This window comes from Mixophyes fleayi, chromosome 3 (assembly GCF_038048845.1).
Source record: "Mixophyes fleayi isolate aMixFle1 chromosome 3, aMixFle1.hap1, whole genome shotgun sequence".
Classification (NCBI taxonomy): Eukaryota; Metazoa; Chordata; class Amphibia; order Anura; family Limnodynastidae; genus Mixophyes; species Mixophyes fleayi.
The window spans coordinates 121,405,663-121,433,219 of record NC_134404.1 but is presented as its reverse complement, the minus strand read 5'-3'; the positions used below and the strand labels follow the sequence as shown (position 1 = coordinate 121,433,219).

Here is a 27,557-nt window from a genome sequence, read left to right as displayed (position 1 = left end):
ACTTGCTAAACGCAGACCGCTGACTCTCATCACCTCCTCGTTTCTGTTGGACATTCCTCCTCACTATAGCAGTGGTACAACTTGCTACCGCAGACCACTGACTACCCTCATGTGTCCTTTGTCCATTCAGTTCCTCGTGTATTACTACATATATATTACCAGTACTGCTAGTCATAGACTTTCCCGAGCATCTCTATCATCAGCTGTCTCCTGTTCCGTGATCACCCCGCTACCAGAGTACCATATTACCACCTATACTGCTCTGGTAAGCTTATCACCTGGTGATCCCTGGGTAAAGACTCCTAGTGCCCGTGACAAGGGTAGATCATAAAGCCTGTTTAAATGATAATAATAACAATGATGCATTTAATATCGAAGTGTAAGGAAAATTGTTGCACACTTCGTAGGCACGCAGACACTTTCAAGTGCCCCTGTTACTGTAGACTGACTATTTTGGTTCAGTAATGTATAAAACTTACCTATTTTGTCTCTTACTTCTCTTTTTCTAGCATTTTATACTAATGCTATTGCCATGTTCATATATTAAGTTCAAAACACTAAAAAATTAAATTTAGCATTGCATAATTTTATTGTGGTAAATTGGTGGCTCTGGAATTATAAACTGGTATTTATAATACCTTACCAGGCCACACATAGTGCAATTGTAAATGTAAATACCCATTACTTAAATGCTCATGAGAATGTGCTCTGCAGCACAACCACCTTGTACAGATTAAATCTGACCAACTGCTTACTGGGATGCCTTGTTTGGTTTGGATAGCTTCAGATGGAATGACAAGATAAATACAGATGATTTCCCCCCCCCTGATTTTCCTTATTTTCATTTGATCACAAATGTTTCCAACCTTCTTTTAACAAAGCTGTTAATTAGTACTGTTATTCTCAAGCAGGAAGAGCTCTAGTAAAATGTGTCTATTGCCACCCTTTATTAATGATGAATGAGATGTTGTCACATCCGGGCCTGCAAACCTGATTGTGAATTCAAGGAACTTGACATTGGAGGAACTATAGGTGTGCAGCCACTATGGGTCTGGAGATGAGGGGGGCCTGGCTATGCTTAATCACCCCCCCGATCCAAAGCCCCGCTCATCCCCTTTCCCAAGACTCCAATCCTGCTCTCAAAAGAGCAGTGAGGGGGCTCAATAAGCTAGAACAGCATCACAAGGCTCCCATCCAATTTTACTGTGGGGACCAGAGATTCACTGTTCTACCCCTGATCCTAACCTAGCATATATCATTCTCCTTAATACAAACAGGCTCACTCTGGTTTGTACTACTACTATTACTACTGCTACTTCTACTACTACTACTACTACTACTACTACTAATAATAATAATAATAATAATAATAATAACAAAAGCAAAGTACAAAAAAAATCAAAAGTACTTACTCCTCTTATTGAAGAAATCCCAACTGTGTATATCATTCCAATGATGGAAAGTACTATAAGTCCTAAAACGACCTTCATAACTTCCCTTTGGAGTTTAAAATTCATGGGTTTGGGATACAAAATCGATCTTACAAGGTCTCCCTTTGCAGTGTTGAACCCTAAATTTAAAACAAGATATACACATATATTAAAAAAAATATTAAAAAACATGCAGCTGACAAAATAAGTGCACAGAAATCGTACCTGAAGTGTATTTATTCTCAATGGTTACAAATATGTGCTTTTAAATGGAAAGGTCTAACAGTGCCAAATAATAGCTCACTAATCTTCTTCATTTATAAAAGAGTAGTACCCCCAGAGCAAGTTTTATTTGGTCCTTTTTGTTCATAAACGTGCCTGGTCTTCTGCAGCGCACATGGAGTTTGCATATTCTTATTGGAGCTCCTGAATGGATCAGGGGCATTGACAACTTAATGTGAACTAGGCTCACGAGGCTCCTTATTTTCCATACCAATTTATAAACAATAGTTGGTTTTGCAGGATGAGATAGATAAATGATATTCAGTGGGTTAAAAGTTCACATTTCCCAGTTGCCTAGTTTGCAGGCAACCAGACAATCTTTTTTCTTCTACAAAAGGACTTTTTCACGTCCTTAAGGGGTAGCAACCAGGCAAAGGCATTTTCTTTTCCAGTCACACTTTAGATGGCAACTAACATTTCTAGGCACTTTTGTGAACAAAGTTCATAATTTATTTTGTTTTAGCACATGTAGTAAGGCAGGCCCGATGACCCCTCACTCTCATGACTAATTTAGGACATAAATCATGCTTAATTGAGCAGTACTTTAGGATAAACATTGAAATGAATGAAGGGTGTGGTCCTAAAGGGCTAGTTGCTTCCAGCATGTGAATTTCCAGCCAGAACTGCAAAACAACAAAAGTGCATACACAAAATATTTCAGGTGTTAGCTCTAAAAATTTTAATGTCGGTCTGTTGTTAATATGTAGGAGGTGTACAATTAGGGACATTTGTGCAAATAGATATGTATTTCACATCTCTTGTCATCGTCATTTAATTGTATGGTGCCACCAATTCCACAGCGCTATACAGAGAATAAGTCCCTGCCCCATTGAAGTTTACAATCTAAATTCCTTACCACACACACAAGGACTAGGGCTAATAATGTCAGCAGCCAATTGACCTACCAGTATGTTTTCGGAATGTGGGAGGAAACTGGAGCACCCGGAGGAAGCCCACACAAACTGCACACTGATAAGTTCTGTGAGGCATAAAAGCTTACCATTGAGCCACCGTGATTACCCTTACTGGTGTTCTTTTTAAATACATTCTCTAGTAAATCCCTTCCCCTTATGAATCTCACTATTTGTTGTTATTAGCAGGGTCCCTCTTAATAGGTCTCTAGAGAATAAATACATGAACAGATGCATGAACACAATTCTGTACAATCACATGGAGATCATAAATCCCTACAGACATATTGTTGTGACTCTTCAATTCAGGCTTCAGCTAATGATATTGAAGTGCTAATGGAAACTTAATAAAAGTCTACATAAGATTGCATATTGCACTTCTTCAATGTTGTCATGTCCATTTTGTTCGATGAAGTAATGTCCTGGACTGGTCTGCAAAGTCTTTCACTCCCATTTCTAGTAGCAATCCCTCTAGAAGCATTACCTAGATCAGGGCAGGACTTTTGATGTGGCATTGCAGGTGCAGTACAACATCGGCACACATTTTCTTCCGTTCATATTACAGTTTGTTGGGATTTTTTTATCCTAGCAAGGCAATTGAAGTTCTGTACATTAAAAAATAGCAGCACAAAACACGTATATACAGATAAACTGTGTAAGAAGATCCTTCTTCTCCCACAGACCAGGTGGTAAAGTAAGTCCATCCGGTCACAACCACTAAAACACAGGTAAATGTATAGTTTTATTATCTGGAGCACATGGGACTTTCAGTTGTCCAGAAACGGGTTTTTGGAGAATCTGTATGAGGATATACATGATGATGTCTGTGCTTATGCGGTTGTCACTGGATAGCAGTAGTTATTTTTTCTCGAGCATGTGTTTCTTAATAATAGATCCACTACCTGTATGTCCAAATCTAAAAGGCTTTTTTTATAGAATATCCTATATCAGACTCTTCCTATCCCAGGATGTCACTAACACACTTATCCACTCACTGATAATTTCTTGTCTCGACTACCACAATCTTCTCCTTTCTGTCCTCACCCGCTCTCATCTTGCTCCTCTTCGATCTATACTAAATGCTGCAGCTAGACTTAACTTCCTCTCTTGTCACTCCACATCTGCATCCCCTCTCTGCCAAGCCTTACACTAGCTCCCCTTCCCCTACAGAATCCTTTTCAAACTCCTCACCCTCACATACAAGGCCCTCTCCAACTCCACTGCTCCCTACATCTCCAACCTTATCTCTATACATACTCCCTCTTGCCTTCTCCAGTCGGCCAATGACCATCACCTTTTCTCCCCTCTAGTAACCATATCTCACTACCTTATCCAAGATTTCTCCCGTGCAGCCCCCACCACTAAAATTATCTCCATCATTCTATTAGACTAAGCTAGATTGTCCCATATGTATAGAAAATAAATAGATTTATTTTGCCTCCTAATTAAAAAACAATAATTAATGGCTAAATAATAAATCTTTATACTGAAATGAAGGTGTACATCTAATCATGTGACACATGATACTGTTATAGTGAATTTACAATCCTTGTCATGCCAAATTTACTAACATAATTTTTTCGTAGCAAATGTACTTTCTACTCTTCTACTGGGAGCTTTGCAGAACTTTCCTCCAAGCAACAGCTACCAAATGGCATATTTATAGATCCCTCCATAGTAGGGCTGAATAATCACATTACCAGTAGGTAAATAGAGGGATGTCCTCACAGCTGTTTCCATTTTTGAACCGCTTTTGAATGACCATTGCCATCACAGTGGACTGAAGCAGTCCCCTGTGACAGAACCAAGGATGTAATGCTGGAACAGCACAGCATTACCACAGCCAGAAATAACAATGCAATAGAGACACAAAACCCATACTTGGAGAGACATGGAAACCTAATGTTTGCAGTAGGTGCAGTCCCGCTTCCATTGCCAGTTATGCATGTACTTAATACTTCACATAGCAGCTGATTTAAGTCCTTGGCAAGAGGGCTAGATAGGCCACACTCAATGGGAGAAAAGAAAAGAACCCTGAAACCTGCCGGCTAATGATAACTCTAATACCCTGTGGCACCGCTGACTGGAAAAGTCACTACGCGGCTGCATGATGTGACATCATGACGTCACATTGCACTGCTGCACGTTGCTAAAACTACGCCTGTCAAGCAGAGTGCCATTAGGTGCTGCTGCTTGGGCGGGCCTGTGGATGGCTGGATCAGCCCATATGGCCATTGGCCCTTCTGGCATTTGCCAGAAGAGCCAGGTGGCCAGTCCGGCCCTGACCTGGATCTTTACCCAGTTTCCATTCTTGACAATGCTTGTGACCCTTGACCCTGATTATTTTATTATCAAATTAATCCATCCAATATGTGCCTTCAGGAACTGCTTCCCAGATTTTATGCCATGACCTGTTTTCAGGCTTCAACCCTAGCCAAGAATTCTGCTTTGCAGGCTAGCGGTATGTCTGTCACCCACAAGGTGACATAGCATGAAGGTACAGCAAAGCCATTAGACCTGCTCTCTTATGTAAATGGATATATTAACAGGTTTAAGAAATTATTAAATCATTTTATTTATTATAGGAATTTGTACATTACCTACAACTTGAAGGAACTAGGGGAGAGCAATGCCAGCCAAATTATTCTAACAGCCAAAATAAATTCAGCGCCATTAGTTACATGATTTCACCATCAATTTAACATGATTGTCTTGATCCATTGTCACCTCACCTGTTTGTAAGACCACAGCTTTCACTCGGCCATTTGCAGGTGCCTTTGTTTTAATGACTTCTGTTCCACAGTACAACACATGTGCACTGTAATTTTCCCCATTGCACTTTTTCCAAGGCATTCCGTTGACCTCATTTGGTAAAGGAACTTTTGTAACAGGAACACTTTCACCTAAAGAACAAAAAAGTTCCATAAATATTGAATAAAAATATGTTTGGACTTGGTAACATTGATAGCATAAAGATATATATAAAGCGCACAACTCTAAAGCAACTTATAGGACTCATAATAAAGTTCATTAACAACAAAAGATGTGTTATTTTTTTTCTCCATCTAATTTATACACATCGTATGTACTTTTCAACTATGTGTAAGTGCTACTTGTAAAATAAATGTGTAGATGTCAGTAACAACATCTAAACAAATGCTCTAATATAATGGCATTGGGTGGAAAGTCTTTGGATGTAGGGCTTAGCAAGGGTGAAGTATTCACAAAGAAAACAGTACTGGTCTTGCTTGTTTTACTTAGGCAAGGTGCTATCAATGAGAGCAGAATTTTATTTCTGGAATCAGGTGAGTGACGGAGCTGGCAAGCAGCACTTATTGAAAAAAATGACGGGAGAATGGGGTGACATAATTGTTAATTAATTTACAGTGTTATTGTTAGGAACCCCTTCAGCCGGCACAACACAACCCGGAATCTACTCTGCCAGTCAGGTGTTCACTGGAGCCCCTGATGGTGGGGACAGACTGGGCCGCAGACTGACAGAGGGTCGTGAAGTGCGTACCAGCTGGGGAGAACCCAGGCAAGAGGAGTCAGGTCCACGCAGAGGTCAAGGGCCGGCAGCAGACAACAGTATCGATGAACAAGCTGAGGTCAGGGGTCACAGGCAAATAGCAGAACGGGTAAACAGGCCAAAGATCAGGGTCACAGGAAACACGAGCAAGGTCCAAATCAAAGCCAAGGGTCATACACGGGGAGTCAAATAGAGATATCAGGATACAGGACAGGAACTAGCAGGTTAGCAGACTGGAACACAGGAGCTATAACCGGCAATGAGGCAGCAGACCTCATTGCCTTAAATACCAGTGGCCACCAATCAGAGCCTAGCTCTGAATTAGACACAGCCCCCAGCATAATTAATAGGCTGCATTAATTAGCCCACAGGCTAGGACATATGGTGAGCGCTGCGCCCGGCTTCCTCTCATTGCCGGGACGCAGCGCTGAAGCGTCTTCTCGTTGCCCCGGCAACGGCCGGGTCAGGGCCGGAAGTGACGTCCCGGTCGCCATAGCGACGGCCGGGCCGCAGGTGAGTGAGTCGCGGCGGCTGGGCACCGCTGCGGCTCATAACAGTACCCCCCCTTGAGGAGGGGTCGAGGGACCCCGACATCCAGGTTTTCTTGGGAACCTCCTGAAGAATTCCCTCAATTGTTTAGGGGCATGGAGTTGTCTTCGCGGAACCCAAGATCGCTCTTCTAACCCGCGGTTCCTCCACTGCACCAGGAAGTGCACCTGTCCTTGCACTTTTTTGGAATCTAAAATCCTTTGAACCACATATCTTAGTGGCTTACTCGAACTTCCCCCAGGCACAGTTGAGGATTGGCTAGGATACAATACCGGCTTCAACAATGAACAATGAAATGTGTTCGGAATTTTTAGTGAACTAGAAATCTTCAATCTAAAAGCTACCGGATTGATCTGTTTGGTAATCATGAACGGCCCAATAAATTTAGGCCCTAGTTTTTTGCAAGGCTGTCTGAGCCTAAGATTTCTAGTTGATAGTCATACTTTCTGGCCCACTTTGAATGGGCAGGTGGTACGGTGGCGATCCGAAAAAATTTTGGCCGACAATGAGGATTTTTTCAAGGAGGACTGAACTTTCCCCCAAATTACTTTCAGATCAGCAACTGTGGAATGAATCTCCGGAATACCAGCAGATTTGAGAGAGTACAGAGAATTAGACCTGGGATGGAAACCGAAGTTACAGTAGAACGGGGAAGTTTGAGTAGATGAGTGAGATGAGTTATTGTAGGCAAACTCTGCCCAAGGCAGCAAAGATGACCAGTTGTCATGGAATTCTGAGGAATAACGTCGGAGGAACTGTTCAAGTGCTTGGTTAACCCTTTCAGTTTGCCCGTTAGACTGAGAGTGGTATGCAGATGACAGACTGATCCGGATTCCGAGGAGGGTGCAGAAGGATTTCCAGAATTGTGCTATGAATTGTGAACCACGATCAGAAACAATATCGGAAGGAAGTCCATGGAGCCGGAAAACATGTTGTATGAAGAGAATGGCCAGATCTCGAGCTGTAGGAAGCCTGGTTAATGGGATGAAATGTGCCATTTTACTGAAACGGTCCACCACAACCCAAATAGTATTATGTCCTGCAGAAGGTGGCAAATCAACAATAAAATCCATGGACAAATGTGTCCAAGGTTTTGCAGGAATGGGCAATGGAAGCAATTGACCCACCGGGCGAGTCCTGGGGACTTTGTTCCTGGCACAAATTTCACACGAGAGGACATGACTCTTGACGTCAGCGGACAAGGATGGCCACCAGACCGTACGGGAAAGGATCTCCAGCGTCTTATAAACTCCAGGGTGTCCAGCAGACCTACTATTATGCGCCTCTGCAAGAACCGCCTTCCTTAGATGGACTGGAACAAAAAGACGTTGTTCCGGAGTAGTATCAGGGGCTAATTTCTGGAATCTCTGAAGTGTGATACTCAGATCTTGGGTTAATCCAACATGGATTATGGAAGGAGGAATAATAGGCTCTGGGTTCGAAACTGGAACGTGGTGTGCTAAGAAACTTCTGGACAGAGCATCTGCCCGGACATTTTTGGAACCCGGTCGATAGGAGATCAGGAAATTGAACCGGGTAAAGAATAACGACCAACGGGCCTGTCTGGGATTTAGACGTTTGGCCGATTGTATATATTGCAAGTTCTTGTGGTCGGTAATAACAGAGATCTGATGTGGAGCACCCTCCAGCCAATGTCGCCACTCCTCGAAGGCCCATTTGATTGCCAACAGTTCCCTATTCCCGACATCATAGTTGGCTTCTGCTGAAGAGAACTGGCGGGAGAAATAGGCACACGGGTGTAGACGATTAGTATGAGGGTCCTTCTGCGATAGTATAGCCCCAGCACCGACGTCAGAGGCGTCGACCTCAAGAACAAATGATTTAGCTGGATCCGGGTGTCTAAGGACCTGAGCAGAGACAAAGGCTTTTTTCAGGCTTTCGAATGAGGCTACTGCTTGAGGCGACCAATTAGTTGGATCCATTCCTTTACGGGTTAGGGCGACAATGGGAGCCACGATGTCCGCAAAACCTGGAATGAACCTTCTATAATAATTGGAGAAGCCCAGAAACATCTGCACCGCCTTAAGGTTGTTTGGTTGCACCCAATCTAGAATAGCCTGAACCTTAGTTGGATCCATGGAGAATCCCTCAGAAGAGATTATGTAACCTAAAAAGGATACTTTCTGCACCTCGAACTCACACTTTTCTAGTTTGGCGTAAAGGTGGTTCTCTCGCAGTCTTCGTAGAACTTGTTTAACGTGATTCTGATGTACAGACAGAGATCTGGAATAGATGAGGATATCATCTAAATAGACGACCACGAAACTACCAAGAAAGTCCCGAAGAACCTCATTGATTAAGTCCTGGAATACTGCAGGTGCATTGCTAAGACCGAACGGCATAACCAAGTATTCATAATGGCCAGAGTGCGTATTGAATGCCGTCTTCCACTCGTCTCCCTCCTTGATACGGATGAGGTTATACGCTCCACGAAGATCGATTTTTGAGAAGACAGTAGCACCTCTCAGCTGATCAAATAATACGGAGATGAGCGGAAGGGGATAGGTATTCTTGATTGTAATAAGATTCAATCCCCGGTAATCAATACAGGGTCTTAGTCCTCCGTCCTTTTTGGATACAAAGAAGCATCCTGCTCCTACGGGAGATTTAGATGGCCTGATGAAGCCCTTCTCCAGATTTTCTTCAATGTATTCCTGCATGGACTTGGTCTCCGGACCAGAGAGAGAGTACAGGCGACCCTTAGGCAACTTGGAACCAGGAATAAGCTCGATGGCACAGTCAAAGTCACGGTGAGGTGGTAAGGTGTCAGCAGCTTTCTTGGAGAACACATCCCAGAACTCATGATATTGTGAGGGAAGCTGCTCCGGAATAGACTGAATCACCCGCAGGGGCAGTGACAAGCAGGACTGTGTACAGTAAGAGCTCCACTGGACAATTTCTCCTTTTACCCAGTCCATGACAGGGTTATGACGGGAAAGCCATGGGTGTCCCAAGATCAAGGGAACTGATGAACAATCGATAAGAAGGAAGGTTATTGACTCTGAATGGAGAGCTCTGATTTTTAATTGTAGTGGCGAGGTCTCCCAGGAAATCTTGCCACCAGGCAACGGACCTCCATCTAATCCACAGACAGTAATAGCGGACTTGAGTTTTACCATCGGAATTTTAGCAGCGCGGGCGAACCCGATGTCCAGGAAGTTGCCTGCAGCTCCACTATCAACGAAGGCGGACAGGTCCATTGAACGAGCACTAAACATGAGCTGTGCAGGGATCAATATGGCGTTTTTCGGGGAGACAATCTGCAGATCTAGGTGAACTTTCCCCTCGTTCCCTAGGCATGCTCTTTTCCCGGCTTATTCGGGCAGGAACGGGAGAAGTGGCCTTTTGTGCCGCAATAGAGACATAGGCCCTGTGATCTTCTCTTGTCTCTTTCCTCAGGGGAGAGACGATACGCCCCCAATTGCATGGGTTCCTCACCATCCGTGGGAACAGGAATGAAGCCGGATAGAGGTGATGATGTCTCCTTTTCGATTTTCCACTCTTTAAATCTCCTGTCGATTTTAATGGAGAGGTGCATCAGATCCTCCAGAGAGGTAGGAGATGGGTACTGCACCAAAGAGTCTTTGACCTGTTCCGACAGGCCAAGACGGAACTGACTCCGCAAGGCAGGATCATTCCATCCACTATCAGGTGACCATCTACGGAATTCAGCGCAGTATTCCTCTGCCGAGCGCCGGCCTTGTTTCAAGGCCCGTAGATGAGTTTCAGCGGAGGCAGTACGGTCCGGGTCGTCATATAGTAGACCTAACGCCTCGAAGAAAGCGTCTACTGACTGCATGGCAGGACTGGTCTGCGGCAAGGAAAACGCCCAGGACTGGGGGTCACCCTGTAGAAGGGAAATGATAATCCCGACTCTTTGATGCTCTGACCCGGAGGAGTGGGGTCTCAATCGGAAATAGAGCTTGCAGCTCTCCCTGAAATTCCGAAACAGGGACCTATTTCCAGAGAAGCGATCCGGCAAGTTCATCTTAGGTTCACAGACGGAACTTGGAGTGGGTTGTGACACTTTTGCGGCTTCTTCTTGAACAGACAGACGCTCAGCCAATCCCTGGATCATCTGATATAAGTACTCAACATGGGCTGCTAGGGCTTGTGCCGGAGACGGTGAGGATCCACTTGCATCCATTCCAACCTCGTCTCCGTGAGTGGGCCGGTTATAATGTTAGGAACCCCTCCAGCCGGCACAACACAACCCGGAATCTACTCTGCCAGTCAGGTGTTCACTGGAGCCCCTGATGGTGGGGACAGACTGGGCCGCAGACTGACAGAGGGTCGTGAAGTGCGTACCAGCTGGGGAGAACCCAGGCAAGAGGAGTCAGGTCCACGCAGAGGTCAAGGGCCAGCAGCAGACAACAGTATCGATGAACAAGCTGAGGTCAGGGGTCACAGGCAAATAGCAGAACGGGTAAACAGGCCAAAGATCAGGGTCACAGGAAACACGAGCAAGGTCCAAATCAAAGCCAAGGGTCATACACGGGGAGTCAAATAGAGATATCAGGATACAGGACAGGAACTAGCAGGTTAGCAGACTGGAACACAGGAGCTATAACCGGCAATGAGGCAGCAGACCTCATTGCCTTAAATACCAGTGGCCACCAATCAGAGCCTAGCTCTGAATTAGACACAGCCCCCAGCATAATTAATAGGCTGCATTAATTAGCCCACAGGCTAGGACATATGGTGAGCGCTGCGCCCGGCTTCCTCTCATTGCCGGGACGCAGCGCTGAAGCGTCTTCTCGTTTCCCCGGCAACGGCCGGGTCAGGGCCGGAAGTGACGTCCCGGTCGCCATAGCGACGGCCGGGACGCAGGTGAGTGAGTCGCGGCGGCTGGGCACCGCCGCGGCTCGTAACAGTTATATGGAGGTATTTAAATACAATTTATAGAATATGTATTAGTTTAAAATACCTGTCAGCATGCTCTCATTTACAACACATCCCCCTGATATCAATATAGCATCACAAGGCAGATTACATTTCTTCTCTGGTAAAATAATAACATCTCCTGGGACCAGGTATTTGGATTTAATTTCTTTAGTCACTGTAAGGAAGAAATTGGATTATTACAGAGATGCTATTTGGAGTCAAGGCACACTAACATTTGTATGCTTCTATTACTCATCCCAAGAGTCTTGACAGCAGACCAAGGCATTCAATACTATATTGCTACACTGTCCATATCATACCTGATAAGTTTGATAAATCTAGTCCTATGAAAGGTTATGCAGAAATCTCTTCATGTTTGAATGCTCTTCTCAATGAGCTAGCTATTGCATTAAGATTAGCTTCAGCTATGATGCCACCAGCTCTGGTAACTGGAGACTAAACCAACACCCAGTATATTGAAAACAGCATGTTGAGAGTTGATCAATCATATAAATGTTACTATTTATTAGAGATGGTCACTGACCCCCGTGTTTTGGTTTTGGATTCGGTTTTGGATCTGGATTACCGTTGTGTTTTGGTTTTGGTTTTGGTTTTGCAAAACCGCCATTGCGTGTTTTGGTTTTGGTTTTGGTTTTGTTTGGTTTTGTTTTGCAATTTGTTATAAAAATTACATTTATTGGTGCTAAAATAACATAATTTAGGTATTATTTTGTAGCTACATTATTATTAACCTCAGTAACACTAATTTCCAGTCATTTTTTATTCAATTTTGAACACCTCCTATGTCACAATATGATTTTCATACACTTGAAAAGAAAAATTGCTGCAGTTCTTGCCAGTGATAACAAAAAGGCCATTGTCATGCCTGGGCATAAGACCAAAAATCCACTCTTAAGTGTGGAATTATTTTTACACGAATCCTGGCAAGAGTTGTCTATCCATTTGTAGCATTTTGAAAGCCACACTCAGTAGAGGTAGGGACCTTAACCATCTGGGATCCTCATCCATGTTTCGTCATTTTTCAGCGAGTTATTGGAAAACTGTTGGGAAAATCAGAAACTTCGGTTAAAAAAAAAATAACAACAAGCATTCCAGCATAATCTACCTCCCTTCTCTCATCTACATCCCAGCACCTGCAGTCTTCCCCCCCAACAATTGGCAGTTAAACAATCCTCTGCAAGAGGAAGCAAGAATGAAACCTGTCACCCAGTCGCAAAGCGGATCACAGACGCCCTGGGTACTATGCTAGTGTTAGATCTGCGTCCAATGTTCACTATTAATACAGTTGGTTTAAGACATTTAATTGAGGTGTTATGTCCCTGTTAGCAAATGTCATCACTATACCATTTTACTAGAAAAGCTAATTCTCTCCTGTACCGAAAGTTTACTAAAAATGTCATTATTGGGTGACAAAATGGTATTCTACCCACTGTACACTTAACCACAGATATGTGTACAAGCGTAACTGGGCAAACAAAATATTATATGATTGTGAAAGCCCACTGGGTTGGTCATTCGCCTTCCCCAGCATGGACAGCAGCAGCATGTACCCAGGTACATCACATTTTTGAGAAGTAGGCTACTCTGTGTATCAGCAGCTTCACTAAGAGGCATACAGCTGACAAACTGTTCCAAAAACTAAGGGATGTCATTGAAAGATGGCTAATCCTGCTTGGAGTCTCCTGAGGATATGTCATTTCTGATTACGACCCCAATATTGGTCCAGCATTACAGCGGGGCTGAATTCCATCACATTTCCTGTTTTGCACACACTATCAACTTGGTGTTACAGAACTTTTGAAAAATGACATGCAGGAGATGCTGTTTGTGTCCATAAACATTTAGGGTCAATTTGTGGTTTCTGCAACAGCATGTAGGAGAATACAGCAGCTGCAAGAAGATTAGCATTTGAGGGGAATATACTTTAGTCCAGCGAAGTAGTTACCTGTGAAGAAAGTGCAGACACGGTTAGCTTGAGTCAAGTGATTGCCTTAATAATAGATTTTGAAAAGGTGCTACATAAAATTATAGTGTGCAATAAAACAAAGTAAATGTGCTAACTATATTTTAATTGTAGATGAAATACTTAATTTTCTTTGCAAGGATCCCAGACTTATCAACATCTTGTTGGGACGTCTTCTCCTTCAGTTTCTCTGGCAACTGCTTGTAGTAAAAGAAATTGCTTTCCCAAGACACCCAGTGGTGATGCAGATGAGTCCGCTAAACATTTTGATATTTGCTGTGCTGTAAAAGAATTGCCCAAAAACCGTGACAGCTCTGCCCTAAAATCAACTAGTCATTCCCTTTGGAAGGCCATTATCAGCAATTACATCATACTACACAGACTTCTATGATATTGGGATATTGGGATGAATTAGTATTGTTGGAGGAAGATTATCACTAAACCCTGCCACCTCTCCAGTTTCGCAGTGAGCTATGGTACAATAAAATGTAACTGCAGATTTAGACCAAGACTGTCAGCCCTATTATTTCTATTTCAGCAATTACAATTAGCAATGGAGCAATGGAGCTCTTCTCTTTGGGTGTTACCTATATAACGCAGCACAATTTGCCTGCAAATTCTACAGACAAGCCTGCTTGTCTTCCTCTCCATCAATGACTCTTAGCAATTGAGCACTCGTCTTTGGGTGTATATTACACCCAAACATTATTAGTGAAAATTATGAAAAATACAGTTTAATCCCTGATAGGCCCTCCACCATCCTTTGCATGTTAATAGTAGGATTGGTTGGAATTATGGTCAAGGTCACACATTTTTTTGACAAATCCTTCAAACCAGCCCAGATGTCAAACTGTTGTGGTCTGCCCCCTGCGTCATCCCTGCTTGTGTTTGGAAAGTGCATATTGGTGCCAGAACCTCACATGCCAGAACTGCTCCCACTGGTGCCACACTGCTGCAGGACTTACACAATCAACCGCATCCTCATCGTCGGATACCCAAATCTCCCCCACATCCTCTTCTAAAGACAAAGTGTCATCCTCACTTGGTGTATCACCGGCTACACTCGGGCTGTTCAGGCACATATCAGCAGAACTGCTGAAAGGGCCCTTCTTTATGGGTAGACTAACAGAATGGTCACGATTAGACATCCCACTGTTGGATGGACTCTCCACAGGGATTGTTGTCATTTGTGAATCAGAGCAAATATTCTCCTGTAATGCCTCACTGTTATCTTGCAGCTCGGCTTTGACGCGTAACAGTAGTTGTGCACCAATTGTAGGCTGGGTAACTTTTTGGGATCTGCCACTAATAGCCAAAGGTGAAGGCCTCATTCTCTCTTTGCCACTGCGTGTGTAGAATGGCATGCTTGCAATTTTTTTTTTATCGTCACTTAACTTTTGCTCAGTTACACTGCTTTTTCGCTTCAATACAGTAAATTTTTTTTTGGTTTTTGTTTTTTGCACTAATTTGAAAACACTCTGTTGTTTGACATCGCCTTGGCCAGATGACGTACTGGGAACACTAACATCAGGACTGGTGACAGAACCTGGTTGCTCATTTAGATCATATGTGGACTGCTTTGAATCCATTGCGTAGATACTGCTGACAGATATGACTTTTGACAGCCAGAAATATTAATGCACAATTAGGGAGGACACCCCAAAAACACTGAGGAGTGCTAACATTTATTGAGTAGATACTGCTGACAGATATGACTTTTGACAGCCAGAAATATTAATGCACAATTAGAGAGGACACCCCAAAAACACTGAGGAGTGCTTAAAATTATTGAGTAGATACTGCTGACAGATATGACTTTTGACAGCCAGAAATATTAATGCACAATTAGGGAGGACACCCCAAAAACACTGAGGAGTGCTAACATTTATTGAGTAGATACTGCTGACAGATATGACTTTTGACAGCCAGAAATATTAATGCACAATTAGAGAGGACACCCCAAAAACACTGAGGAGTGCTAACATTTATTGAGTAGATACTGCTGACAGATATGACTTTTGACAGCCAGAAATATTAATGCACAATTAGAGAGGACACCCCAAAAACACTGAGGAGTGCTAACATTTATTGAGTAGATACTGCTGACAGATATGACTTTTGACAGCCAGAAATATTAATGCACAATTAGAGAGGACACCCCAAAAACACTGAGGAGTGCTAACATTTATTGAGTAGATACTGCTGACAGATATGACTTTTGACAGCCAGAAATATTAATGCACAATTAGGGAGGACACCCCAAAAACACTGAGGAGTGCTAAAATTTATTGAGTAGATACTGCTGACAGATATGACTTTTGACAGCCAGAAATATTAATGCACAATTAGAGAGGACACCCCAAAAACACTGAGGAGTGCTTAAAATTATTGAGTAGATACTGCTGACAGATATGACTTTTGACAGCCAGAAATATTAATGCACAATTAGAGAGGACACCCCAAAAACACTGAGGAGTGCTTAAAATTATTGAGTAGATACTGCTGACAGATATGACTTTTGACAGCCAGAAATATTAATGCACAATTAGAGAGGACACCCCAAAAACACTGAGGAGTGCTAACATTTATTGAGTAGATACTGCTGACAGATATGACTTTTGACAGCCAGAAATATTAATGCACAATTATGGGGGACAACCCAAAAGCGCTGGGGAGTGCCAAATATGAAGAAAAAATAATAAACCTCTATCCTCCTCTCTGCACTAGCGATTTTGGTTAGAGCAATTGCAAGAACAATATTGTATTCTTTCTCTGTCCCTGCTCTAATTAGCCTATGACTACACCCTGCTCTCTCCCTCTGTCAAATGGCGATGGATTGCTGTGGAGGCGTGTATTTATAAAGTTGAAGTATCGCGAGAACCGAGTCCCGAGATCCGACGACGTCACAATGACGTTCGGCCTCGATTTGGATTCGGAATTGGCGGGAGAGTACCGAGCTGCTCAGCTCGGTACTCGGATACCCAAAGTTCGGGTGGGTTCGGTTCTCGGAGAACCGGACCCGCCCATCTCTACTATTTATGGACAAAACAAAATCCACAAAACCATAGAAATGCACTAAATTGGGAGAGAACCAAAGCCTAGCAGCTAAAAATGATTTGTAGTACTATATTAAGAAGCAAGAATTGAGACACAGTACTAAACAGTAGATGTGGTTTGCTCAAAAACTTTATAATATGTTCTCTACCCTTTGAAAATGTATGGGGCATATTTAATTTCACATTTTTCATGTTACTGCGTTACCGCAAAATCGCAGATTTCCCTTCGCAACCCTATGGGGAGCAAAGGGAAATCCGCAATGTTGGGGTAATGCGGAGTGCCTTTGGGTCCATTCTGGAGGCACTTTGCACTTAATTGAATATGCCCCTATAAATTTTACAGTAGGTTACATTTTATCAATAATAATATCTTGCTTTAAACCTTTGTTTTCGTTCTCGTAGATTGAATATTTTGCAGAAGTTTTCTGCTCTGTTTCCTGCAATCGCTGTACCTCAAGAATCATCCAGAGAGATATTTATTCTTTCCAGCATCTACTCATGTCAACATATCACCATGTCGTTATATCATGTCACCATGCATGTTCTTGCTCTGGCGACTGAATCGAAAGGGCGAGCAGGATTATACAAATGCTACTCCATGCTAAAATAAGCATTAAACTTATATTGAAGAACTGCGAGTGCTGCGATTAAACTCTATCAGCATTGTATTTATTCCAAGACAGCAGAAAAATACAAACATAGGGGCACACTTAAGGGGGAAGTTCAAGTTACCCAGAAATCCCCCTTTCTCTAATTATGAAACGTTCCAGTTAATAGGTATATTAATATATATATATATATATATATATATATATATATATATATATATATATCTATATTAAATAAACTATAACACATTGTCTGCAGCCTAGAAAACATTTCCATGAGCATCTGCATATGATTTCATTACCATTGGCCTCAACAAAATGGCCACCATCACTTTTGTCAATAGTGTATTATTTTTACAGTTTTGTATATAATGCTCTAGTGTTTGTCTCACATAGAAAATACAGACATAAATGACCCGATGTGTAGTACTGGGTAAGTAGCTATAACACTAATTTTAATAGTTATAATTTTAATTGGGTGTGAGAGGATATTAATATTGGCTTTGTAGCATAATATTAATTTGGTTAGATGGTCAGATTTATTTAAAGCACTGTTCACATTAATGTACAGCTTAATTTATGCCTCATTCTTTTCTATGTAACATTTTATTACATGTATGTACATTTGACTGTTCTAATTCTAGATTTCATTTCTGAGTACAGCACAATTGCCTAATTTCTGTTTTGTATGTGATTCTGAATTGTTTTGCTATGCTGAATGCATGGACACTGCACAGTATTAGTTCTCTTCATGTCATTTCCATGCTATACATATATACACAGCACATTACCACTTCTATTTATGTCAAATTCATGCTGTACATACTGACACTGCACATTACTACTTAATTTTATTCAATTCTTCTGCTGTACATATTACATATGGACACTCCACAGTCATTATTTAATTTTCATGCTGTACATATGGACACAGTACCACTTTTCTTTGTCATTTTCATACTTTACATTTGAAAAAATCTCTCCTATCCATGCACTGCCAAACAAATCTCGCAAACCCGGTGGTGGCCATATTTTTTACAATATTAAAATAAGTTAGAATTACCGGGCTTTTACGAAAATTTCCTGATTAGGGTAAAATTTCCAGAAAACCGGGAATAAAACTGACAAATGTAAACACTGGAGCAAACACCTCTCATTAGTTACTTCTGCACTAGTTGTTATTAGATTACCTCTTACCATGGGAGGGCTGGCAAGTTTTAGCCTGGGGGCAAGACTCGATTCAGCAGCCTATTAGGAACATTTTAAAGCTAAAAAATGTAGGTGGCCCATGATGGGACTGGCCCAGGGGGCAGATGGCCTTCTGACCCCCCAGTCCAGCCTGATTCTGCCTCATACACTCTGTGATTCAACCAAACTTCTTATTTGCAATCAAATAATTTAACTACAAAAAAGTGTCTGTTGCCGTTTTATTGCAGCAAGTTTATTTTTGTTTTGTTTTTGCTTTGTCTCAAAGTCAAACATATGCAAACCCTCCCTCTAGAAATCCTGCTTTTGCCCCTGAAACAGCACTATATTTCGAGGATAGTGGCCCAGTCTTGCCTGGGCCCATGCTAGTCAGAATAGGGCTGATACTTCTGTGTGGGGTACAGGTACAAAAAGCCCGATAGCCCCTCGCCTGTCAGAGGCTAATTTAATCACTTGGTCTGTGGGGTAAGAGCAATTAAGGAGATTGGTACACCTGGACTAGAAATTTTAACTGGAAACATCCTTTAAATCCCTGCCCATTATAACTAAATAGTAAAAAATAAACCTACATACACAATTTTAAAATAAAGTTAAAATAAAATACAATAGACTAAAAGACTCCACAGAACTCTTTCTCACCAGCTAATGAAATTTGCTTTTTTTCTTTCTTGTGCCAATATAGTCATATAAACGAAAAAAGAAAACCCTGAAAAATCTAAATTAAAAGAACCCAGCCACTCACTACAAACAACCACTGCAAAATGATCAAAGATGAGAGTCCTTTACCACCAGCCAATAACAAAATATCCAGAGTGGGAAACTACTTGTGACTGGCTGGATGTGAAGGAAGTGCCAGTTACTCTCACTCATAACCATTTTGCATCTATTGTTCAGTGGGTGACTAATTTTTATGGCATTTTTTCCATCTTTTTTTCTGATTTGGATTATCTTGGATCAAGAAAGAAGAAAAGAAGACTGGATTAGCCGTTCGGTCTATGACGGATAAAAAGAGAGGAAATATTTTATTTTACACTTAAAGTTGTGAACAATGGTTTTGGGAAGTTATCTCTTCAATTCTACTTGTGTGTGTTATTTATTTTACTGTTTTGGCATAATGCGCATGGGTCTTAGGGACCACTGCCCCTTATGCTGGAACCTTTGGGGGGGCAAAGTTACAACTCAAGATTTTCAGATCTTTAAATTATCCTGTCCTCCTGCCAATAGAGGCAACAGCACTGCACTGACAAGCCTGTGGCGTTTTTTCTCTCTTTTGTTGTGAAAACCAGCCCAAGATGTCTAGTGCTGGAGCTGATTGATGATTTGGGGAGTTATGCTGCCTATTTTTAATTTTTTTTTTTATTATTATTCCACAGTGCAATCTGTAACTGCCCTTTTTAACTCCAATTTTATATATTTACAATGATTCAACAGGAAGCCTTAGGACTCTGTCTTTGTCTGAATTTGGCCTGCTGTACCTCTCTGCTACCAGAGGTGCTGCTCTTACACCTGGATAGTTTATCCCTGTCTGCAAGGGGTTAAGTCATCATCATCAAATCAGGATTGTGATCACCTGTTTCTGGCCTTCTTAAGACTGCCTTTTTCAACAGGCCAGTGCCAGTTCGTCTGTCTTTGTCCTTGCTACTGGTTTCTATGAGTCACCTATTTGGATCCTAACCTTCACCCTGGCATTAGACTCTTGCTTGGTTCCTATGTATTGCACTCCATCTTGTGAACCAGATCACAGCTTTGTTTGAACCTGCTCCTGTTTAGTCCCTGATATTATTGTGGATTCTATTGCTTCTGACCCCTGGCTTGTCTGACCCTCCTTTCCCTGATTTTCCCATGGATCATCTGGTGCCTCTTGTCATCTGCTAAAGCTGGTAAACTCTGTACTTCATCATTTATGCATGTTATCCAGTGTCTCCTTATGCCTGCAGTTCATAGGTATACCTGGACACTAGTCTTCTTGCCCCAGCTTCCCAGCTACCCTGGTAATCCTGACACCTGTCTCAGCCATTCAACTACCCAGTGCCTCATGTCTCCTGGCTAACCTGGTATCCTGCTTCATCTGTCAAATCTGGTAATCCTCTTCCACCTGCAACCCTGTGCTGCTTGGTATCCAGTATCATGTGCCTCTGCTAATTCTGGTAACCTGGTACCCTGTTCCTGTTATTTTTATGGACTTATGATGTTAATCCATTGACTGCACCTAGTTACCTATGTGATGCTTGTTCAATAATAAAGACTTTCTGTTAGCATTTACAACTATTGTCTGTGGTTTTCACACTGGGAACCCTAACAGAACCATGCTGTTAGCTATGTTAGGTATTGTGCATAAAACTGGTTTAGGGATTAACATTAACATTATTTATGGAGAAATTGTATTGCACACATTTGCAATGTCAGCACAATCACCCAGCATTAAATATAGTTTGACACTAGCTATATCTGTGCATATTTTATTTATGGCACTTATCTAAATGAAAATAGTTAACCGGAATGTGCCGTAATAGCAGTGGACACTCAACTGTCCCAAAGAGTAATGCTCCAAATGTATGCTAATAAGTCTCATTCTGCCACTTAATCTGTCAGTTTTGTTTTCCACAAAGTCACATTCATCAGTTGTACTTTTGTATGTCAGGTAACAAGCATGTTTATATTAATCAATCCAATGTCATCCCTCAATCCAGTAACCATTCACTTACTCTGCATCATTTATATAGCATATCGCTATACTAATGTATTAGAAAAAAAATTGTGGACCCAATGTTAAATATTGGGAAAGAACTTTTAGGCAAATGTTTGCTGCATATTTCAGCTTAATACATATTTTTTTCTGTCAAAGTCTACTATCTCACAAAACACTAACACTGTGGTGCTTATTTATCTACCTACGGAAACTTATAGCTAAGTATTGCTTTTTTGGCCCTCTGTAATTCTATATAAACTGAGATTGTATTTCCCCATAAGTCTCAGTCTTACAGTTTCTAAGTATCATTTCTTTTCAGTTTCCCTATTCTACTTTTATATTGATCCTACATCCATCTACTGTAGACAGTCAAATAGACTGTAAAAGTACATTTGCAATGTAAAGGTATGCTTTGTTTAAATTGATTCTTGGCCTACAGCATCAAATTATGCTATAATACTTACCTGTAGGATGTCCTGCACTGACTCTAGACAGACCGGTTGTACATGCATAGTTGTTTAGTTCCTAAGCAAACTTACTTTTAACATTTAACATTATTGTGTGGGAACCTAGGTATTTTGTGCAGTCGGCCAAACAAATACAAAATAGTAGCATGTAATGGTAACTCTGTATGTTCACAGGTCCATTATTGATTGAGGGATTGATTGATGTTGATAGATCCACCAATGCAAGACTGTGAACACTGTTGTACTTTAATATTGTTAGATCACTTCATAATGATTTTTTTTAAAGCTGTAGTAAGTAAAAATTTATCAGCACAAAAAAGTTGGTGTTACTTTATATAGGGAGAAAAAAACATCCTTACCCCCATTCTTATGAAGCACAGAGACCATAACATTGTTATGGTCTTCGACCATGCGGTGCAATTTAACAGATTGCTAAAGAGATAAAACACAGAAAAAAAAACATGTTATATAAAAGTATAACAATAACAAATACATTTCATTAGAAGTAAAACAAAAATAAAGGAGCAAATATAGCTAAATAAACAATATAAAACTTACCATTCTCAACAAGTAAATGGTAAGAAGAGCAGACAAGATGGTCAAGATTAATATGACCATAGCATATTCAATATAACCAGTTGCAAGCCATGTACTTAGCGAGTACACTTCAAAACAGTAAAATGGGTTTAAAATCTGTAAAAAAAAAGAATACATATATAGAATTTCATAAATAAAGTTTCACCGCTAACAATGTTTCTAACTTCCATGGACATAACTAAAACTATAGTAATTTATATAATAAGGTGTGGCAGCAGAGGGTCCTGGGAGACATAGATAGATAAGTGCTTCTGAAGTTTCCCAAAGTCTGTCTTCATATTGAATAAGACAGCAATATAATACAGCATGCACTGAGGAGAAAACCCTAATCTAGACATATGTATCATATTGGTAAATATATAATAAGTGTGAATGGGTATATAAATGTAAATAGAGTGGAACTGGGTAACTGGTTTGCATTGGCCAATTTGGCTATGAGGCACAGTAACTTAGTTACGGCTTTACTAATATCCCAATACAACCAATGACATTGTATCCTCTGTTTTCAAAAATATGCAGCATCATATAAAGGCATATACAAATAAAATATGTGTTCACAACAAAAGTAGGATAAGATAAATAAGTATGCATTTTATTTGTACCTCCTTCACAAGCAGCTTCCATATTGGAGTTATTTCTACTTCAATTGTATTAGGGCCACATAATTGATGCCTAGATGTAAAGAATAAATAAATACATAATAAAATAATGCACAAGAACCGTTCAAACACAAAACAACAATAAAATGTTTAACTGTAGACATAAAATAAATCAATTAAAAACAAAAAAAAAACCCTGATATGGCGCCAATACAATACAATTAATGTATGAAGTATGATACTGAACTAAACATAGAATCACAATACCAGCTGTAAGAAATTATATTAATATGAGACAGAGGACAAGCTGCTGCAAAAACCAAGGTGGTTGCGCCCACCCACAAACAAACAATAAGATCAAATACGTATGCAGCGCTACAAACCTGTAGAGTGTGTGACTCTAAAAAATAAAAGAAGGATCACGAATAATCAAATATACAAATTTATTACAATGCAATCAGAACCACATATATAAAATACCTATTAATGCTAATCATCAACATAATGGGAAAAAAATACTCAACATGAACTAAGTCACCGTGCACTGTGACAAAGTATCGAATATTAATAAAAAATATAAAAAATATAAAAAAAACGTTGCTCATGAGTGATGCATGGGAACAACGCTACTATGTGGAATAATATAACAGCTGTCCTACTGTAGCCAATATTGTGGTAAACTATATGTAATATAATGTTCCAAGAGCCTTTGAAGTAATCTCCCCACAAACAACAGATACTAGTATTAGCCGCGGTCCTTAATCAAAAAATGATAATACATCCCATTAAGACAGATGGTAATGTCCTGATAGCCATATATAACTCTATAGGGAGCGTGGATGATAAAAAGCCAAAGCTCGAACTTTCTTCATATTATATATTCCAAAAAAGAATTGGAGTTCTACTCCGTACCCCAAATGAACAAAACAGTCTAAACGTGAGCAATTAATGATGTTTGTACTCACTATCTCTGGCCGCAATGTAGTAAGCCGCTCCACATACCAATTTCAGAAATAATTCCAATGGAAACTCTTCTTTTAGATCACACTGGGTGACCAATAATAATAGTGGAGATGAAGATCCTTCACGAATCGGGTATGCGTCTCACAAAGAACTTTTCTATAATGTTCCAGCTTGAGCGGAGTGATAGCTTGAATATGTGCGGGTGGTGAGCTGATTTGAAAGACCTAGCGTATTCGCAGTTCGCAGCTGATTGTGTATTAGACACCACAAACAGCTCCTGATGATAAAATCCAGCTGGAAGAAGGGGGTAGGAGGAAAGGAGGTGAATCAGGTCAGACACTCTCCTTATGAGACCAAATAGGATGGAAAGTATAACAGCTCCGTATGCTGATAAGCGGAGTCAAAAGCCAGCAATACTAGCCTGTGGTTGAGAAAACAATAATAATGCAGAGAAATAGGTAGAGATTTGAATGAGAACAACTAAAAAGTTGGTTCAGTACTCCTAACACGTTTCATTACGAAATGTAACTTCATCAGAGGGAATATCCAGACTCATTGCAGGTTCCACAGAGCCTTATATATGCTACAACTTCAATTAATTAAGTGTTATGCAACACACATTTTGACCATTCGCGATCACATCAAGCACCATACAACTATATCAGCGTGTATATGTATGCTTAAAAACAGAGGCAAATTCTACCAAAGAGGAATCAATTATAGACATTCTTCTGCCTTATATATCCCTACAATGTAAAACACATATATATATATATATATATATATATATATATAATAAAATAACCTCATAAATCCAATACACCTATATTATTATCAAAATGATGAATATAGAATGAACTATACTCTTAAATTTAAAACCTCTATTAGACCAAAAAAAGGGGATAAAGATGCAGAAATTATGAATAAAATAATACATAAATTCTTATAAATATACATAGAAATACAGAAGTACTCATAAACTTAAACATAAAAATAAACTAATAATAATAAAAATGTAATATATATGATAAAAATGGGCAAATTAAATATAAATAGAAAGAATACCAATAAACAAATACATGATGATAAATGAAAATGAATAGGCAAATGACTATAATAAAAATAAAAATAAATATAAAGATAAAAATAAAAATTAAAATTAAAGATGATTATAGATATGGATGCAAATGTAAAAATAAAAATAAATCTTAAAATAAAAATAAAAATAAAGATAAAAATGAAAATGAAAATGATAATAAATATAAAAAATAAATTGATTATAAAAATAAAAAAAAGAATATAAAAATAAGCAAAAATAAAAATGAAAATGAAAATAATAAAAATAAAAATGTATATAAATAAAAATGAAAATAAAATGGATCTCAACATATTTATAAAAAACAATTCAATTCCATAGATTCATTAAGATCATCTGGATGAATAGAATTCAGTTTGTGCATCCAAACTACTTATTGTTTGCAAAGTTTGTTATATCTATCTCCCCCTCTCTCAGTCCTTTTAACATGCTCCAAACCCAATACAGTAAGACCAGAGGGATCACCATCATGGACCATTGCAAAATGTCTTGAGACATCATGATTCAGAAATGTATTCAGAGTATTCTGTCTATGCGCAACTATTCTTCTTTTAAGGGGTCTCGTAGTCCTTCCCACATATTGGAGGTTACAACTACATTGTAAAGATAGATGACATATTCAGTGTTACAGTTCCCAAATCCTATGGTTTTAAACTTATTGTTAGTATTAGAAGAAGAAACTTCTTTAACTCCGTGTTGTATAAATCTACATGTAATGCAATTACTCTTAGCACATCTATATAATCCATTCAATGGCTGTGGTAACCAAATTGGAATTAGGTCATTATTGCCATTGTTTTTATAAGCATTTTTTGCTAAGCTTGGAGCAAGTAAGTTTTTGAGGTTACAATTCTTTTTAAAGACCACTTTTGGTTTATCTGAAAGAATCGATCCTAAGATGGGGTCTTGTAATAAGATGGGGTAATTATTTGAAATAATCTTTTTAATTTTATAAGATAGATTATTATACTTGGATACCTATCCATAGGTTTTAATTTATTAGATTTTTTAGAGGATGTTGCACCACTATATGTAAGCTGTGTAGTTCTATCTATTTGTCTCACCTCTTCTAGGGCAGTATATAGATCCTGTAAGGGATATCCTCTATCTTTAAAGGAAATAAGCATAGCCTGTGTCTGTTGTTCAAAATCTTTGATGGAAGAACAATTACGTCTTAATCGCAGGAATTGGCTTTTGGGAATGTTTCTCTTCCATGGTTTGTAATATGCACTATTAAAATGTAGAAAATTGTCGTATCTACTTTTTTCTTATAATTACGTGAAGCAATTTTTGTCCCATCTACAAATAATGTTAAGTCCAAAAAATCTATAGAGATCCTACTAAGGGTGTAGTAAGTGAACTTTAAATTTAAAGTGTTCAGATTCAATTGTGAAACAAAATCAATAGCTGACTGATCCGTACCATGCCAGACGATCAGCAGATCGTCTATGTAACAGCCATAGAAGACCAGGCTCGCCCCAAGGTCGCCGCCCCAGATACGCTCATTCTCGAACGCACCCATATATAGGTTGGCGTAACTCGGGGCGAACCTAGTCCCCATGGCCGTCCCCATTAACTGAAGGTAGTGTACCCCTTCAAAAAGAAAATAATTGTGAGTTAAAATATAAGTGATTGCATCAACAATTCTTTTTTGGAATGTATAATACGAAGAAAGTTCGAGCTTTGTCTCTTTATCATCCACGCTCCCTATAGAGTTATATATGGCTATCAGGACATTGCCATCTGCCTTATTGGGATGTATTATCATTTTTTGATTGAGGACCGCGGCTAATACTAGTATCTGTTGTTTGTGGGGAGATTACTGCAAAGGCTCTTGGAACATTTTATTACATATCATTTACCACAATATTGGCTACAGTAGGACAGCTGTTATATTATTTCACATAGTAGCGCTGTGGTTTCCCATGCATCACTCATGAGCAACGTTTTTTATATTTTTTATTAATATTCGATACTTTGTCACAGTGCACGGTGACTTAGTTCATGTTGAGTATTTTTTTCCCATTATGTTGATGATTAGCATTAATAGGTATTTTATTTATGTGGTTCTGATTGCATTGTAATAAATTTGTATATTTGATTATTCGTGATCCTAATTTTTTTTTTTTTTGTTAAATCTTTTTTATTCGTTTTTCTCAAAATTCAGAAAAATGACAATAACAATTACAAAGTACAAGTACAAAGTATAAAATACCACTCACTTATTTTGATATATTCAAATACATTCAAGATTTTCAAAAATTATACATCAACATTATGTATATCTTTATTTTTATACATCATTGAATGTGACCTAGTGGTATTTGTCAACCTTAAAGCAAAACTGAAAAGAAAAAGAAAAAAATAGTTTTTTAAGGTAACTTAGGATCAGGGGAAGGAATGAAAGGGAGGGGAGGGGGGAAAGTTTTTTACCTAGCAAAGGTCAGATAATCAAAACAAATCATTCCTTTTTCCAACCTAATATTTGCCTGTGTTTTTAAGGGGGTATCGAGGGGTTGAATCTGGAGATTATTCTCATAATTTTCTCTACTGCTAGAGTAAATTTAAGTCCTAAGACTCCAAGAGAACAAAACAATGCCCTTTGATCAGTTTAGGCTTATCACCATGATCAGGCCAAAATTAGCTTAATTGTCTAAGTAAATACCAAGTAGTATATTCAAATAAC

General features: G+C 39.8%; 1 protein-coding gene across 1 annotated transcript in view; it reads right to left on the bottom strand.

The window, feature by feature from the left end:
* LOC142143179 (putative cation-transporting ATPase 13A4) overlaps positions 1-27,557 on the bottom strand; it is a 121,166-nt gene that overhangs the window by 54,570 nt on the left and 39,039 nt on the right. Inside the window, exons 10-15 of the mRNA XM_075200888.1 lie at positions 22,816-22,885; positions 22,175-22,309; positions 21,976-22,048; positions 11,650-11,781; positions 5,356-5,526; positions 1,413-1,570 (exon numbers count right to left, since the gene is read on the bottom strand). Coding sequence (XP_075056989.1) covers positions 1,413-1,570; positions 5,356-5,526; positions 11,650-11,781; positions 21,976-22,048; positions 22,175-22,309; positions 22,816-22,885 — 739 coding nt within the window. The remainder of the gene's footprint in view (positions 1-1,412; positions 1,571-5,355; positions 5,527-11,649; positions 11,782-21,975; positions 22,049-22,174; positions 22,310-22,815; positions 22,886-27,557) is intronic.